This window comes from Taudactylus pleione, unplaced genomic scaffold (genome assembly GCF_031769625.1).
Source record: "Taudactylus pleione unplaced genomic scaffold, aTauple2 ptg000202l, whole genome shotgun sequence".
Lineage (NCBI taxonomy): Eukaryota > Metazoa > Chordata > Amphibia > Anura > Myobatrachidae > Taudactylus > Taudactylus pleione.
In genome coordinates, this window is record NW_028284604.1 from 5,806,612 (window position 1) to 5,822,777 (window position 16,166).

The 16,166-nt window shown below is 43.9% G+C and overlaps 1 protein-coding gene across 1 annotated transcript in view; it reads right to left on the reverse strand.

Annotated features, from left to right (window-relative positions):
• The window catches only part of TMEM232 (transmembrane protein 232), a 148,539-nt gene extending 132,728 nt beyond the window's left edge, over positions 1-15,811 (reverse strand). Inside the window, exons 1-2 of the mRNA XM_088477679.1 lie at positions 15,684-15,811; positions 7,960-8,071 (exon numbers count right to left, since the gene is read on the reverse strand). Of these exons, the coding sequence (XP_088333805.1) occupies positions 7,960-8,071; positions 15,684-15,811 (240 nt within the window). The remainder of the gene's footprint in view (positions 1-7,959; positions 8,072-15,683) is intronic.
• Between the last annotated feature and the right edge of the window lie 355 nt (positions 15,812-16,166).

Here is a 16,166-nt window from a genome sequence, read left to right on the forward strand (position 1 = left end):
GTAGTAAAGGTAGAGAAGCAACGCCAACCATTGTGTAATGTAAAGCATCAGTCGTATAATTATAGGAATATGACCCATAAAACTAAATAGTCGTAAAGTAGAAGTAGGTCATATGCTAATTAGAGCAGGCAGATATGAAGTGGTAACCTATGTAATTGCACCTAGGAAGACTCTAAAAAATAAATAGTTTGTTTCCTGCAATGATTAGACTTCACTTACCAATGAAGAGACGCATCAATCTGTTTGGTAAATGAGATATTAGGGAGCAGAGGCCCACCAAGCAGGGTTTGTATCTGCTTTCCACATTCCTTTTGGGGTGAATAATAAGTAGCGTACAATGGTAACGCTGCCAACCCACATTGTAGTTCAAATTATTTGAGAATCAGAGCTCCCATCTAACCTAAAAAATGCAAAACAGTGATAAGGAGCCGGGGTAAAAGTAGAGATGGCCTCCTCGTGAAAATGCAGGGGCAGGGATATAACAGACTCAGGGGTAAATTTACTAAAGGGCGGGTTTACAAAAGTGGAGATGTTGCCCATAGCAACCAATAAGATTCTACTTATTATTAATCTAGTACCTTTCTAAAAAATGATAGCTAGCATCTGATTGGTTGCTGTGGGCCACATCTCCACTTTTGTAAACCCGCACTTCAGTAAATATACCCCTCAGAGTTGAAACCAGCATGGGCTGGAACACCAATCTCAGAGTCGCTCAGTAACTGAGATGAGTCAGCCGGATAGGGGGCACCCTCAACCAGAGGGACTGTGGCAGGGTCTAAACGAGACAAAAAAGTTTTTAAATTGCCATCTATATATGGTATGAGAATGTGCAGTAGCTCCTAAGCTGAGTAGCGATACATTTAACATTGGACACTGAGCACATGACCTCCTTCACTGGTGAATCAGAAGGGATGGTTTGGGGGGAGACTGAGTACTCTTCTAACGGGGAGACCCCGTATGTGGACATAATGCAGGATTACATAATTCAGTGTACCTTGTACTGTATAAAACTACAGGGATATGAACTAGATTGGAGAAGAAAACGTGTTAACAGAGCTTAAAGTAAAACACCACTAGGTGGCAGCAGAATCACGCTGGAGATAAATGGAGCCAGTATTATAGACTAGTGAATGGAAAATTATAAGAAAACGGCTCTGAATACACACTGGTGTAATGCTATTAGAGACAACTATGTATGTAGCAATGAACAGAAAACGATAAATGAAATGGTATAATGAGCAAACAATTACAATATAGAGCTGGTAGGGGCAGAAGACAGACAGGCAAGGAGTCTTGCAGGAGTTCACATCCAGCATTCAATGCACAGGGAATTTAAGTCAAGGCCAGCACAATGTGGGAAGCAGGGTTTGCATTGCAGGGAGGCATCAGGCTGGAGAGGCGCCTTACCCGCTCCACTGTGCCGGCCATTCTGCCATGCAGCTTCCTGCTCTGTGAGTCCCAGCATCTCCTCTCTGCATCTGATCACATCTCCCCCCCCCTCACCCATCACCTCTGCTGCTGGGGCCACCGCCCCTTCTGACCCTAAATCACTTTTTAGTCATATTCTCCTTAATTTAACACATTTCAAAATACTGTCAATGTTGAGACTCAAACCATTTGCTCCTACAAAGGAATATTGTGGATTTTAACTATATGAAGCTACTTTACATTCTTTAAAATACTGTCCTACCTGGGATTAGAACCTATCACCCCACAACAGACCTGAGTGCTAGAGGATGTCCACAAATCCAACAGCAGAGTAAGGGTTATCAGATATTCAGGTGGGCAGGATGCTAATGTGTCGGTGCCGCTCCACCACAGCAGTTCACCCTAATTCATCAACAATCCGCAGGCAGGGAGATCCAGAGGACAATTCAGCCAGTAAGCGGAGTAGATCCACTGGGGACCAGTTTGTCACTACTGCACACCAACAATTAGCAGCTCTGCAAGGAGTAAGGACGTACCAGCAAAGTCCATCCGATGCGCACCCCACAGCCGCAGACAATATGGTTCAGCTGGTAGATGCCATCGGTAGAGCGGGGTTGGGGAAGAGGCAGCAGCATACAGGAAGGAGGTTTGGAAGAGCCACAGCAGATTCTGAAAATGGCTCAGGCTGTAATTCTGAATCATGCTGGACCCTACTGTGAGCGGAGCCCTGTAATTAACCACAGAGGGTGTGGGGGGGGGGGGGTTCACCAGGACAACGGCACCAGCTCCAGCTTGGCGTGCCGCCAGCACAAGATGGCAGGAGCAGGAAGAGTCCAATATCCAGAAAGGCACAGGGGGGAGAGGGGGGAGATAAATGGTAGATTGTGGCGATTTTCACAACAATCCACTGAGATGTAGGCGAGATCATACTTGATGCCCCGCCCAACGGAAGTCCAAGTTGTCCATTATTCTTGCCCAAGAACATGGCACAAAGCTGCATTAGACAGATAGGGCATTATTCTGGGTTGGAAGCAAAGTAAAAAGAGCAAATAACTATGCACCTGGAAGAAACCATGTTGCAATGCAAGGGGTGAAAAACTTGCTTGACGACATTCTGGCTGCCCCCTCCGAGAGGGAGCACCCAGGTCGGCATAGCATAGTATGGTGAAAATGCATTTATTATTTTTCATGCAGGGTAACTACCGACTGCTTTTACATGTTGCCCACAAATGCTGAACAGCATAATCTATACACTGCAATTTAGATGTTAGTTAGGACATGCTGCTCTCACATATAAATCTCATTATAAAATCTGCCCCACCTGCAGTATAATATGATGTTGCCAAGGTGTTTTATTTGTTCTGCTCCCATCTCAGAATCAGAGAGCACAATTAAATGTTATTATATATCTAATCTAACAACACGTTTGGGCATGGCGCGCACCTGCTGCCATGCTTTAAATAATAACACTTTTACACACTATGCCAAGCCCTGTATACCTCTGAGACTCTCAGATGAAGTTTTGGTTCAACAAAATGTGTTGGATGGTTCCTGTCGCTGGGAGAACATTACTTGGAGACATTACGAGTATATATGCAGGAGGCTCTATTTGGAAATGAACACACTGATGGTACTTTGTTGCTGTTTTCCTTCAAGTCTTGGTTGTACCCATGCAATATGCTATATTGAATGTGTTTTTATGTATGTGTTTTTAATCTTACTGTATATACTTACCACTGTGTAAGAAAACTAGTACATTATGGGCCATATCAATTAGCTGGGCCTGATTCAGAGATGGATGGAATTGTAGAGCCAATACACAAGCGGCTGTGCAATTCCGTCCATCTAAAATGCTAATGTAGCGGGAGGTGTCTGTAGGAAAGACACCTCCTCGCTGCATCTGCGTTCCCAGCACTGCGACCTAGGTTGCAGCCTGGGATCATCATTGCAACTATCGGCCGCGACGGTTACTCCTTTGCCCAGGATGGGTAAGCTAAAGTTTACCGCAGCCTGGTCAGGTCCTGGTCACTTGCAAGGCCAGGAAATCTGCGTCCACTGACGTAGACCATGGCCTCGTCCCTCCCGGAAAACGCGGTCACGCATAGATAAGACAGATCAACGCAGCCGCCCCCGTCCCACTGCACACTGTCCCGTCACACTTACGATGTTCCTGGTCATTTCTCCAGCGGCTGCTTGGTCCCATCGGCACTTTGCTAAAAACCCTCAATAACGACTCACCTCGCAGGAAGGGTGAGTCTAATTGACTTGACTGTTATTATCATATCAATACTATGCGATATGAATTGTTAATTATATCGTTGTCCATGGACATTTTGTTTTAAATAGACACCTTAATACACTACAGGGTCAGCTGGCAGCCTGTAGCCTGTGTGTTCTTTTAAAGGGGCACTGTATAACGTAGATAACGTAGACAATACCCTTTCTTATATAGAGGTATGAGAGCTAGGGCCAAATTCACTAGATTAAAAATGGTGCTGATAAAGTCATATATTGTTATAATCTTGTATGCACAAATGTTTAAAGTCATTTTCTAAGATCACTACAGTTAAAATGACAAAAATGAAATGAAAACTGCAGTGGTCAATGTAACTCCAAATTTTTATACCAAAATGTATAATATTGGTATTACTGTAATTAGAACTGACTTTAGAACACCTTATAATTAATATTATTTGTTTATAATAAATTTGTAATTTGTAATTACTATCTTCAAAATGACAGAAATAATTTGCAGGCTCTGTAAATTTGTCTATAAAATAAACATTTCCAAAAACCTTTCCATGAAAAATGGCCAAAATACCAAGGTAATAAAATAATAACGTGATTCTGGTTAGGTAATAAAGCAAAGATCAGCTTTCAAAGCAGCCTGCTGTAGCTTAGATGTTAGATTGGGAGTAAGTAACATGAGCATATACCAGTGTTAAATCCAATAAAATAAAACTAACAAATACACTTTTGTTCTTCCTGCAGAGATATTATTACTACAACAAGGAGCAATCAGCTATTTGTGGCAAATGCCTCATAAGCTCTTACTCTTTGGAGTCAATGAAACCCCTTTCACATCGCTATTGGCAGGACGCACACGGGATATGTACACGCATCCATCCCAGGTGCGACCCGTCTGAGAAACCTTTCAGACTGGCGGCCCCACCCAGCAATAATGCCTGGTCGATGACGTCATCGACATCGTTGCTGAGCTGGTGCTTGGAGATGAGATCATCTTCCTAAGCAGTGTCCGGGACACCGCACTGAGAGCCAGGTTGAACCGTGGTCAACCCTGTCATTACCCAAGTTTGAAATGCCGGGTCGCTCGACCCGGGTTATTTCAACTGGGCCCTTTCACACTGCACAGTAACCCGGGTTACCTACACAGTAACTCTTGTACTCCCACTGATTTACACTAAAGTGGCTTATTAAAATAATTACCATACTTTTTTTTGTCTTATAATGGCTAAATCTTGAATCTAATCAATCAATAAATTTAGCACTTGTTTAAGCTACTGTACAATTAAATGATTTTTAAATATTTACAGGCCAAAAGTAACAGATTCCAATATCAATTCAATGGCCTGAATTGATTTTGCAAGTTTTATCACTCGTACAGCAGGTTTTTTTTAGGATAAATGTCCTTCAGCATGATAGAAATAATCATTTATTTGCTGTTAAGCCAGATGGTGAAGAACCTACCCTCAGTAGATAATAGTTACCATTGGCTTGCTTGAATACAGATGTCAACATTGTTAAGACTAAAATATTATTAGCGTGAGGGCAAAACCCAATACGTTAAGGTGACAGTGCCTGCTGCTTTATTCTGTCATTCTGGGGTTTCTTCACTATTATATGGAGCATGCAGACTCCACTGTGTCAAGACTAAATGGTAAGTATCGCTACCTGTATCATACTACCTCACTAAACAAAAATTATCGTAGTTGCCCCTATAATACAGAGAGCATCAGTAACCACCACAGAGCATCACAGTGACCGCCATACTATACAGAGCAACACAGTGACCTCCATATAATACAGAGAGCATTGCAGTGGCCACAATGTCATGCAGAGAAGATTGAAGTGCCCACAATATCATGCAGAGAACAACACAGTGACCTCCATATAATATAGAGAGCATCACAGTGACCACCATATAATGCAAGAACAGTAACCACCATCTAATACAGAGAACAACATGGTGACCGCCGTATAATACAGAGAGCATCAGAAACTGCAATACAATAGAGGATTTTTGATACAGATTGTGTCCACATACTTCTTGCCTCCTTGTGCATTAAATGGCCCCTCTAGTTGCTCCATGCCATGGCGCAACTTGGTAGAGCAGAGCGTCTTTTCATGCGACTTATTCCTTTTTCCGTTTCGCCCCTGGTTCTCCATAAACCCATGAAGCATAGTACTATGAGTAACCTGAAGGCTCCAATCTGTGCCCTGTTTGCTTCTCTACACCGACGTCTGATCCATCCATGCAGAAGCAGCAGTAGGTAAAAATCCTGTTTCTAAGCAAAACTAACAGCTCATTGTCCCACCAGATAGTAATAGGTCGCTAATATATTTTGGAGAATTATTAAATAAGATAGAGATCAGATTTTATTAAACAATTATTCATTCTCTCTCTCTCTCTCTCTCTCTCTCTCTCTCTCTCATAAAGTTCCTGGTTTAGGGGTCTGTGTGTTCATTCTGGCTAATCTCTTGAACAACTGGACGGCTTTTGATGGGGTTTTCACTATTTTATACAGCATTGGTCAAGGAAGAATTAGGTGTATGGACCATTCATCTGTGAGAAAAGGAAGCCGAGCAGTGATGATTTTCGTGAAGCAGTCACAGAAAAAAATTGCACCAGAGCAGCTGCCTATGATGTTGAAACAGCAAGACAGCATCTGAAACTGAGCCAATCAGAGCCAGCAATGTGCCCTGTTGCTTAGGAACAGCCTAGAGAGGGGAGGGAGTCAGGGACTGTGGAGGGTCACGTTTGAGGCAGACAGAGAGTGAGAGAGCCTCCAAAGAATCCATGAAGATCCCCTTATGCACACAGTAGTCAGGAAGGAGCCAGTCTAGGCATAGCGATCAGGAATTAAAAAAAAACAAATAACCATCAAAATGGAAATCTGTCGATGGTGGGAAACATTGAACCACATGCTTCAAATGGTAAAAACACTACCATCGGAAGAAAAGCATTGATGGCTAGTCACCATCGGGTTCCAATGTTCATCCATATGCTGAACCTGCATGTGGACTTCGGACACCATAACTCTACCGGGAAGTGCTCCCTCTCCAGCGTGATGTTCCCGCTCAGCCACACGCCCTCCGTGAACAGGAGGCACCTCCCATGGAAGCCAGCGCTGTTCTCAGGCAGGGGCACCACAGCGAGGAAGCACAACAGGAAGCTCAGGAAATACAGGGTAAATTGTGCAAAGAGGACATTGCTCATCGCCATGTTCGGCAGCCGGCGGAGGGGTGCGCATGGAGGCTGTGAATATATGCAGAGGTGCCCCAGCTCGGAGACATGCTGCTGATAATTCTTACGGTAGCTGTATTACAAATCTCTCATCCATGAACCTCCTGCCCTCCCAAGCATATCACAGTGGCCGGGTCCCAGCCTGCTGCAGGGCAGCAGTAGTTGGGGTTGTGGTGACACTGGTGAGATGCAGGGGGGAAGGAGTGAGATGCAGGGGATTGTGGTGAGATGCAGAGGCCTGTGGTGTGTTGCAGGGGGCTGTGGTAAGAAGGAGTGAGAAGCAGGGGCCTCTGGTGAGATGGAAGAGAGTGTGAAGAATGGTGATATATAGGATGCTGTGGTGAAATGCAGGGGGCAGGAGTGAGAAGCAGGAGGTTGTTGTGAGATGCAGGGGTCTGCGGAGAGATGCAGGGGACTGTGGTGGCATGGTGTAGGATGGTGTAGGTTATTATGAGATGCAGGGGGCTGCGGAGAGATGCAGGGGACTGTGGTGGCATGGTGTAGGATGGTGTAGGTTATTATGAGATGCAGGGGGCTGTGGTGGCATGGTGTAGGATGGTGTAGGTTATTATGAGATGCAGGGGGCTGCGGAGAAGTGCAGGGGACTGTGGTGGCATGGTGTAGGATGGTGTAGGTTATTATGAGATGCAGGGGGCTGCGGAGAGATGCAGGGGACTGTGGTGGCATGGTGTAGGATGGTGTAGGTTATTATGAGATGCAGGGGGCTATGGCGAGATGAGATTGCTCTGGAGCGAAGCCAGGGCGGGTCGCTAGTTACAGTATACAGCATATCACATTATGTAAGAATGTATGACTAATCTAAGATTCTGAAAAAAATTTTTTATTGTACATCTGAAAATATCCAGGTTATCTACACAACTTTAATGTGATACAAATAAACTATATTTATATGATTAGTTTTGTGTTTATGATTCAGTACATTAAGATTAATGCTTTCCTGGAGCATGAAGAGTACTCAGGAACATAAATATATTGTGCATAATGTTACATAATAACATATTAGAAACTTCATACAGTGTGACTACCTTGCATCGGAGAAGTATTTTCCTAGCAGCATCAAGCATGCGCTCTTGTTCCTCGAGAACTTCTGCATCATTAAACTGTTTGATGAATTCCTCTGTGACTTCCAGCGGCCTTCTAAATAAGGATTACAAGGAATGCCTTCATTTTACTGACAAGAACTATAATCCGCTATTGAACCATCAAAAATAATAAAAGTAAAATATCCCTTGGTTGAAAAATATATACGACAAAGGAATGTACAGGGTATTGTATCTAACTAATACCTATTATACTGTATATAACATTGTATTATTTAAAACAACAAATTGCATAGAGTGCATGTCTGCACGGCATTTATTCCATCAAAAATAAAAGTGCAGGATGGCATTTTTATTTTACTTTCTTTTTCAAACTAAGGGTTTAAATAAATTAAGTGCGAGTTTGCAAAAGCGAACTCACATCAACCAATTTTCATACACCGCACAAACGCGCTCACCTAAGAAATGCGAGATCCAGATAGAAATAGCAATTCGTATAAGTGGCAACCGTGGGCATATAAAAAGCGGTTATTGGCGATAAGCAAAGTATTGGAGATTATTAAAAGGTGTCAAATGGTTGATTGTTACATTTTCTTTTAATAGTGGAAAAATGATAGCCAGCAAGTGGTTTTTAGTGCAAATTAACATATTTACAGTATTTTGAGGTACAGAAAAATGTCTGTGATTTTCCAGGTTTTTTTTTTTATGTAAGTTTGAAAAATTTTATAAAAAAATTATTTTAGCTCCCATCTGCAAGCTCAAAACCCCTCTCCCATCAAAATATCACCATACATGTGTCACATCATTTAACCCATTTTTGAGGTTTTTAGATAAATTCACCTGAAAATTGACATGTTTTTATTGGGCAAAATCTACACCCTTCAAAGAGCATGATTATTCATTTTGAGAGGCGTACCAGAGGTTCTACACTGTGCCCCTGTATTTTTCACTACCTTTTCACCTGCTCAGGTGGGTGCACACAAAAAAACATGACTTTGCAGGGAGAATGGATTGCTACTTTGGAATTGGATTGTAATCCCATGAGCCAACTCGCACCTAATTGAATTGACCCCTACATTTTTGTTACTAAGAAAGTCGGGTTCTCAGCACCTTGTGATATTTTCACACAAAGGTTTCTTGTGAAATAATAAATTAAAACAGTGAATTCAATACCAATAAAAAGGTGGCCTCCACTGTCAGTGACGTCCCTCCCCATGGTGTCACCTGGTGCGGGAAAGGATGCTGTGAGCATGGCAGAGCCGAGCGGGTTGACAAAAGGGGGCGTGGCCTTGCAGACAGGGGACGGGGCCACGCTGGAAGGGGCGGGGCCTCGCAGCCCGTACCCCCCGTGATTACAGTAAGTGTGCAGACAGTGGGGAATGGGGGTGCCGGAGGTGCCGAGTGACTGCCCTGTTTGCAGTGCCGGCTCCCTCACAGTGTCAGGAGCCGAGTGCTGCACTTAATTATACAGTGCAGCACCCGGCTCCTGTCACTGAGAGGGAGTCTGCACCTTGGTGTCACCCCTCAGCGGGTGACACCCGGGTGCGGGCCGCACCCCCCTTGTGACGCCACTGTCCACTGTTATACACCTGTACAAGCGCACAGAATTTCATTAGGTTTATAGAAACAGAGGGCGGCAAATAGCTTTTGCTATAAGCACAAAGAAAAAATTGCATAGCACACATGATTTATGATCCCGATAAGCAGTAAGGAATCTGCGTCAAATAACCAAGTATTTCCAACAGATCTCTTCACTACCTAAAATAAAGTAATAGCCAAACATAGTGTAATACACTGACAATTTGTTTTCAAGGTCAACAGAAGTAGTTATCTGCAGCACGAATCCAAATTAGTCAGTCTCATCAGAATAACATCTTTTTCCAATGCAAATTTTAACACTTCAAAAAAGTTTTTTTGCAATGTATTCTAGTACATCTAGAATATATCAGAGAAGAGGACGTCTGTACATTTCATCCATATGGAGAATTATTTCAGGGAAAATTTATATAATATTGTAGTATGTCAAACAAATTGAAAATCTCCTCTGCTGAAATATTACGCTGGGTACCTTAATAAAACATGATATAGGCTCATCAAAAGAATCGTAAAAGATCCAAGAAAAGTCCCTCTAGGAACCCCAGGTGTCTTCCACACAGGCAAATGAATCCAAATGAATAATGGAATAGATGGCACAATAGTGTAAGACATTAAAATGCTTCTATTTATTGCCAAAGATATCACACATCAAACTTCCCATGCATTAAAAAATTATATAATATAGCAGGAAAAGTCTCTGGCCAGGAAACAGGTCCCAAAACAGTGCTACATATGACAAGTGGAGTTTAGGGATGATTCAATAGCACTAATATGGTAATGCAGAAGGCGTCATGCCTCCTGCATAAATTACTGATCCAAGCTGCATCCTTAGACGCAGCATTGGATCATCTGCGCTTCCATCTTCTGGCTGAGTGACCATGGGGTCACACAAGCCAGATGCCGCAGATGGAGATCCTGGCCTCTCCACCACTCCCCAATGGCGGTAACACGTCTCCCTGTTTTGAAAAACGGAGGCCGCCGCCGCCACCCTCTCCGCCCAGAAATGCCAGCAGACTGTGAATCACTGACAGTCTGCTGCTAGACTGCGTACGGTATTGCAGACCGGTACTGTACATGCGCAGTACAGGTCAAGCGCATGTGCAGATTCCCGATACTCGGGAATCTGCGTGAACCCTGTCACAGCCTCCGCAGCTGAATCAGCCCCTTAGACAGAATGTTCCAGATGAGTTTCATCTAGTGGTTTCCATGTATTCCATTATTTGAGGATTCATTTGCCAGTGTGGAAGAAACCTGGGGTTCCTAGAGTGACTGTACTGTCACGCTCCGGACTCCATTTTACCTTTCCGGTGCCTATCCAGGCTAGCGTTGAGGTCTGCTGGCGCTGTGCATCACTCGGATAGCACAGAGGTCCGTTAACGCTGCACATCGCTCCCGGCTGGTGCTGAGGTCTACTCCTGCCCCGCCTGCTCAGTGTCCTGTCACTGAGCATGTAGATGGCCCTCCGCAGTCACTTGCTCACAGTGTGTTTCCCCAGCATGATGGTATACAAACTGCATGCCAGACTTCCCTCCAGAACAACAGTATGTGTGCAGCCATGTTGGACTCTGTCACCTGAATCTCCTCCTCCACGTAGAGTGCTGCTCACACACCAGCTGATCGCAGCATCCAATCCCTGGAGATCCTCCCCTATAAATTCTATTTCCTGACTAGCCTCTGTTGTCAGTACAACGTCGCTTTTTGCTGAGGTTGCTTGCATTGGAGTTGCAAGCAACCTGTTAGGATTTGCGGTTAGCAAATCATCTTGGTGGCAATTCCCAGTCTTAGTTGTTACTGGGATACTGCATCATGTCCTATCCTTGTTCTGGCTTTTTGCAGGAAGCTGGAAATCCTGTCTTGTCTGTGTCAATTAATTGCCTGTCATTCAGGTCTGTCTGTGTTTGTGTTATTTCATGTGTTCACTAATTAACTGGCTCTCTCCTTGCAGAGCAGGTACACACATGCCTTTTAATTAGGAATCACTCTCCAGGAATGGTCTCTGATTGGATCCTGAATCTCATAATTATACACCCAGCCCTGATCTCATTGCCGGTTATACTGTGTCACTACCACTGTATGTTTGCTGTGTTCAGTTCCTAGTGCTTGCCAGTCTACTGAGTACTTTGGTTATTGAATCTGGATCCTGTCTCCATTCAGCCCTGCAGTAATATACCACAGTCCTGTCTGTCTGCATTTATCTTGTTACCTGCAGTGTTTCCACCTCACTGCCTCCATTATGTGTTACTGCAGCATCTGAATCCACCTGTCTGCTGTTTAGGCCCCTGCCTAGACCATCTCAGCTGCTTGTGTTAACTGGGCGACACAGGCTGCATTACAGAGTGTCTGTGAGTTCCCTCAGCCTGGCTGCAGAGTCAGGTTGTTCCTGTTCTCCTATTCACCAATCTCCAAACAGCTTCCTAGCCGTATCCAGCAGCTCCCGTGCTGCCAATGTTCACCATACGGCTTCCAAGCCGTTCCAAGTAGCTTCCGTGCTACCACCAAACGGCTTCCTAGCCTAATCCAGCAGCTCCTGTGCTGCCAACGTTCATTCTACTGCAATTGCACCAACATCGGCACCATCGCTGCAACATCGGCACACGTGCCACACCATCGGCTCTCAAAGCCATTGTCAAACCATAGACTGTTTATCTATGGCAATTGCCCCAACATGGCACCATCGCTGCAACATCGTCATACTTTCCACACCATCGGCACCATTGCTGCACCATCGGCTCTCAAAGCCATTATTAAACCATAGACTGTTTATCTACGGCTATTGCCGCACCATTGCCACACCATCAGCATAATTGCCGCACCATCGGCATCACTGCCGCACCATCACTTCACCATCGGCACACCATCAGCTCCCAAGCTATTGTCCAAAAGACCAAACTCTACTCTCACAACATCTGGACCGTCGATATCCTTATCATCATCATCAACTGTGTCAGTCCTAACTGTACATTCTTTACCTATTGAATTCCCCTGTATCTCCACGTGAGCCATTACTACCTCGAGCATTAGTCCAGGTGGCCGCCTAAGTACCGGTGAATGTATCCTAGTTCTAAGGGAACAATGGGCGGTTGTTATTGGAGGAAGATCTCGCTAGCTGGGTTCTTGTGGTGTCACATGGAGTAGCCAGCGGAATTCGTAACACAACCTTATGGGACTGTTGGAATTTGCAATGGAAAAAAATATTATACTGATGGGCTGACTAATTCAGATTTCTGAAACAGATAATTACTTCTATTTAAATGTATTACACTGAGTTTGCTTTTATATTATATGAGGTATCTACAATTGTTGGAAATACTGGTTTATCTGACACGCCTTTCTTGAGTCTGCTATGTTGGCATCATACAAAGGGCTCAGTTCAATTAGAAGAGAGGGGGGCAGGTTGCAGTTGAGAGCAATGGCAGCTGAACTCTCGCCTCTCGCGGCCTGAATCAGACAATAGACCACCTTCTCACATCCCAATGTGTTAAGTATAGTACTGAGCTCCCAGGTACTTTGTATCTGAACGGTCCCAGTCAATTATATACAGTTCCTATATCTGGTAAACAAGTCTCCTATACCATCTTGCACACCAGTCTGGTTTTACCAGTGAGAACTCCGGTTCCAGGCGATACCTCAACCATCAGTCTCATCCAATGCTTCCAACATTGGACTCATATCAATTAAGTCCTTCAATTCATCAACATCGGTCCCAACCTTTCAAGTTCAACAATTCATCAACATCATACTCTTATCAATTAAGTTCTTCAATTCATCAACATCGGTCCCAACCGATCAAGTTCATCAATTCATTAATATCGGATTCATATTCATCAAGTTCTTCAATTCATCAACTTCGGTCTCAAACCGATCCAGCTCTTCAGTTCAGCATTACTGGTCACTCCAGCCTTATTCAACAATCTAGCATCATCGGTCCCAACCCGATTCTGCTCATCTATACAGTTATCTCCAGTTCTCATTCCTAATAAAGACATTGCATTCTTGTCCTCGCCTTCGGACCCATCATCCTACACTTCAGCCTCCCACGCCTGTTTCAACTCTCAGACGTGACAGCGACCTTTTGTTTGAGTTTATAAGATTCTTATGATGATCCTATAACATGTTTTATTAATGTACCCAGCCCAATATTTCAGCAGGACAGCTATTCAATTAGTTTTATATACTACACCAGAGGTTCCCAAACGTTATCCTCAATGCTCCCCAACAGTTCAGGTTTTAGAGATATCCATGGTTGAGCACAGGTGATTAAATCAAATTGACTGAGGTACTAATTAAGTTACCTGTGGTCAACCATGGATATCTCTAAAACCTGAACTGTTGGGGAGCCTTGAGGACCGCGTTTGGGAACCTCTGTACTACAACATTATATAAATTTTGATCCTTCAGGTAATTCCCTACATGGATGAAGTGTACAGACGTTCCCCTCTCTGTAATATCTGAGAAGTAATAGGCATCGGAGTTGCAAGCAACCTTCTGGAACTGCTAGAATTTCCATTGGAAAAAAATACTATACTGATGAGCCTGACTAATTCAGATTTCTGAAACAGACACTGTAATTACTTCTATTTAAATGTATTACACTGAGTTTGATTTTATTTTATATGAGGTATCTACAACACTTGTTGAAAATACTGGTTTATCTGACACGCCTTTCTTGAGTCTGCTTGTTGGCATCATACAAAGGGCTCAGTTCAATTAGGAGAGAGGGGGCAGGTTGCAGTTTCCGGCAATGGCAGCTGAAGTCGTGCCTCTCACGGCCTGAATCAGACAATAGGCCACTTTCGTACATCCCAGTGTGTTAAGTATAAACCTTATCATTTAAACATCCAGGGCCGGATTATAGGCAAGGCGACAGGGGCGGTCATCCTGGGGCCCCCACACACTGTCCCCGACCCATGGCCAAATCACCCAGATCAGGCCCAGCCATAAGGTTGTTAGCTATCTACTTGTAGCTCGCGGAGCTCCTGCCAGTAGATTGCGACCAACTTACTTAAAGCAACTGTGAACATTGGCTTCTAAATCCTCTGATCGCTTCAGAGGCCAGCGTTTCCAGTGATGCGATGTGAGGAGCCTGCGCACCTGCTGGATCCAGTTAGATCCAGCAGGCAGCAGAAGCGGCGGGACTTGGAAGCCCTGACGGCGTGGAGCGAAGACAGGTAAGTTTCTACACAGGGGTGTGGGCGTGTAGGGGGAGCTAGTACTGGGGGCACGACTACAGGGGGCATTGCAGAAGGGGCACAACTACAGGGGGCACTGCAGAGGGGGAACAACTACATGGGGCATTGGACATCAGGCTGGTAGCCCAATGTATGTGTGTGTGTGTATATATATATATATATATATATATATATACACACACACACATGTTAAAATATATATACATATTGTACATACATATACACATATATGTGTAGGGATGTAGTCATGAGACCGGCAGCCGAATGGCCGACACTACAATCAGGGCAGGGGATTTAACATAGGTGTCGAAATACCGACGCCTTTGTTAATCCCGAGGCCGGGACCCCGACAGGACGCCGGACCGATCGTCCAGCGCCGGAGGTAAGTTGCGATGTAGCCGGGGATAGGGGGGGGTTAGGTTTAGGGGACTTATGGTTAGGTGCCCCCCTGGGGAGGGTTAGGCTAGGGAAAGGGGGAGGTTAGGTTTAGGCACCAGGGGGGGAGGTTAGGGCTAGGGACCCCCCCGGGAGGGTTAGGTTTAGGGTGCGGGGAGGGGGGGTTAGGTTTAGGCACTAACAGGGGGGAGGTTAGAGTTAGGCACCCCTACAGGATGGTTAGGAGAGGGAGAGGGGAGGGTTAGATTACTTACCTCCGCTGTTAGGATTTCCTCCGTGTCGGGCTAGCGCTGTCGGGATTTGAACCGGCAGCTACCCAGCTGCCGGCATTTCAATTCCATTCCATATGTGTATACAGTATATATGTGTGTGTGTGTATATATATATATATATATATATGCAAAAAAAAATATATATATATATATACACAACTTGTATTGATAGGGGCCCCCATACATTTGTTGCGCAGGGGCCCCCACAGACCTTAATCTGGCCCTGTAAACATCACATGTATATAGCAATCTATACCTGTGACCAGTTGACTTTCCGACAAGACTTTCTTCACTTTTCTCTAATAACTTTTTTTGAAGTTCAAGGTGATGTTTTGTTGATATTATGCCAAATTTCTGAATGACTGGTACATTGACAATTGGCATTCTTGTCTTCTGATGGAGTACAGCATAAATAAAACAGTGTCACAAATATATAAATAATAGGTATAAAACTGTTTTAATATTCACATATATTATAAAATTATTGTAATAGCCTGATTTTGTAGAAACATCAATTGTTAACAGACAGTATATTTACTAACCATCAATGTTTTGTTTTCATTACTTTTTTTTAAAGATATAACGGTCTAATGCAGACAATCAGCCAAATCTAGTCAGAAAAAACTATATGCACAGAATATTTCATGTCACATTATTATTATTATTATTATTATTATTATTATTATTATTATTGTTGTAGCCGTCACAGAGTAACAAAGGATATACATAGTAAAATCAT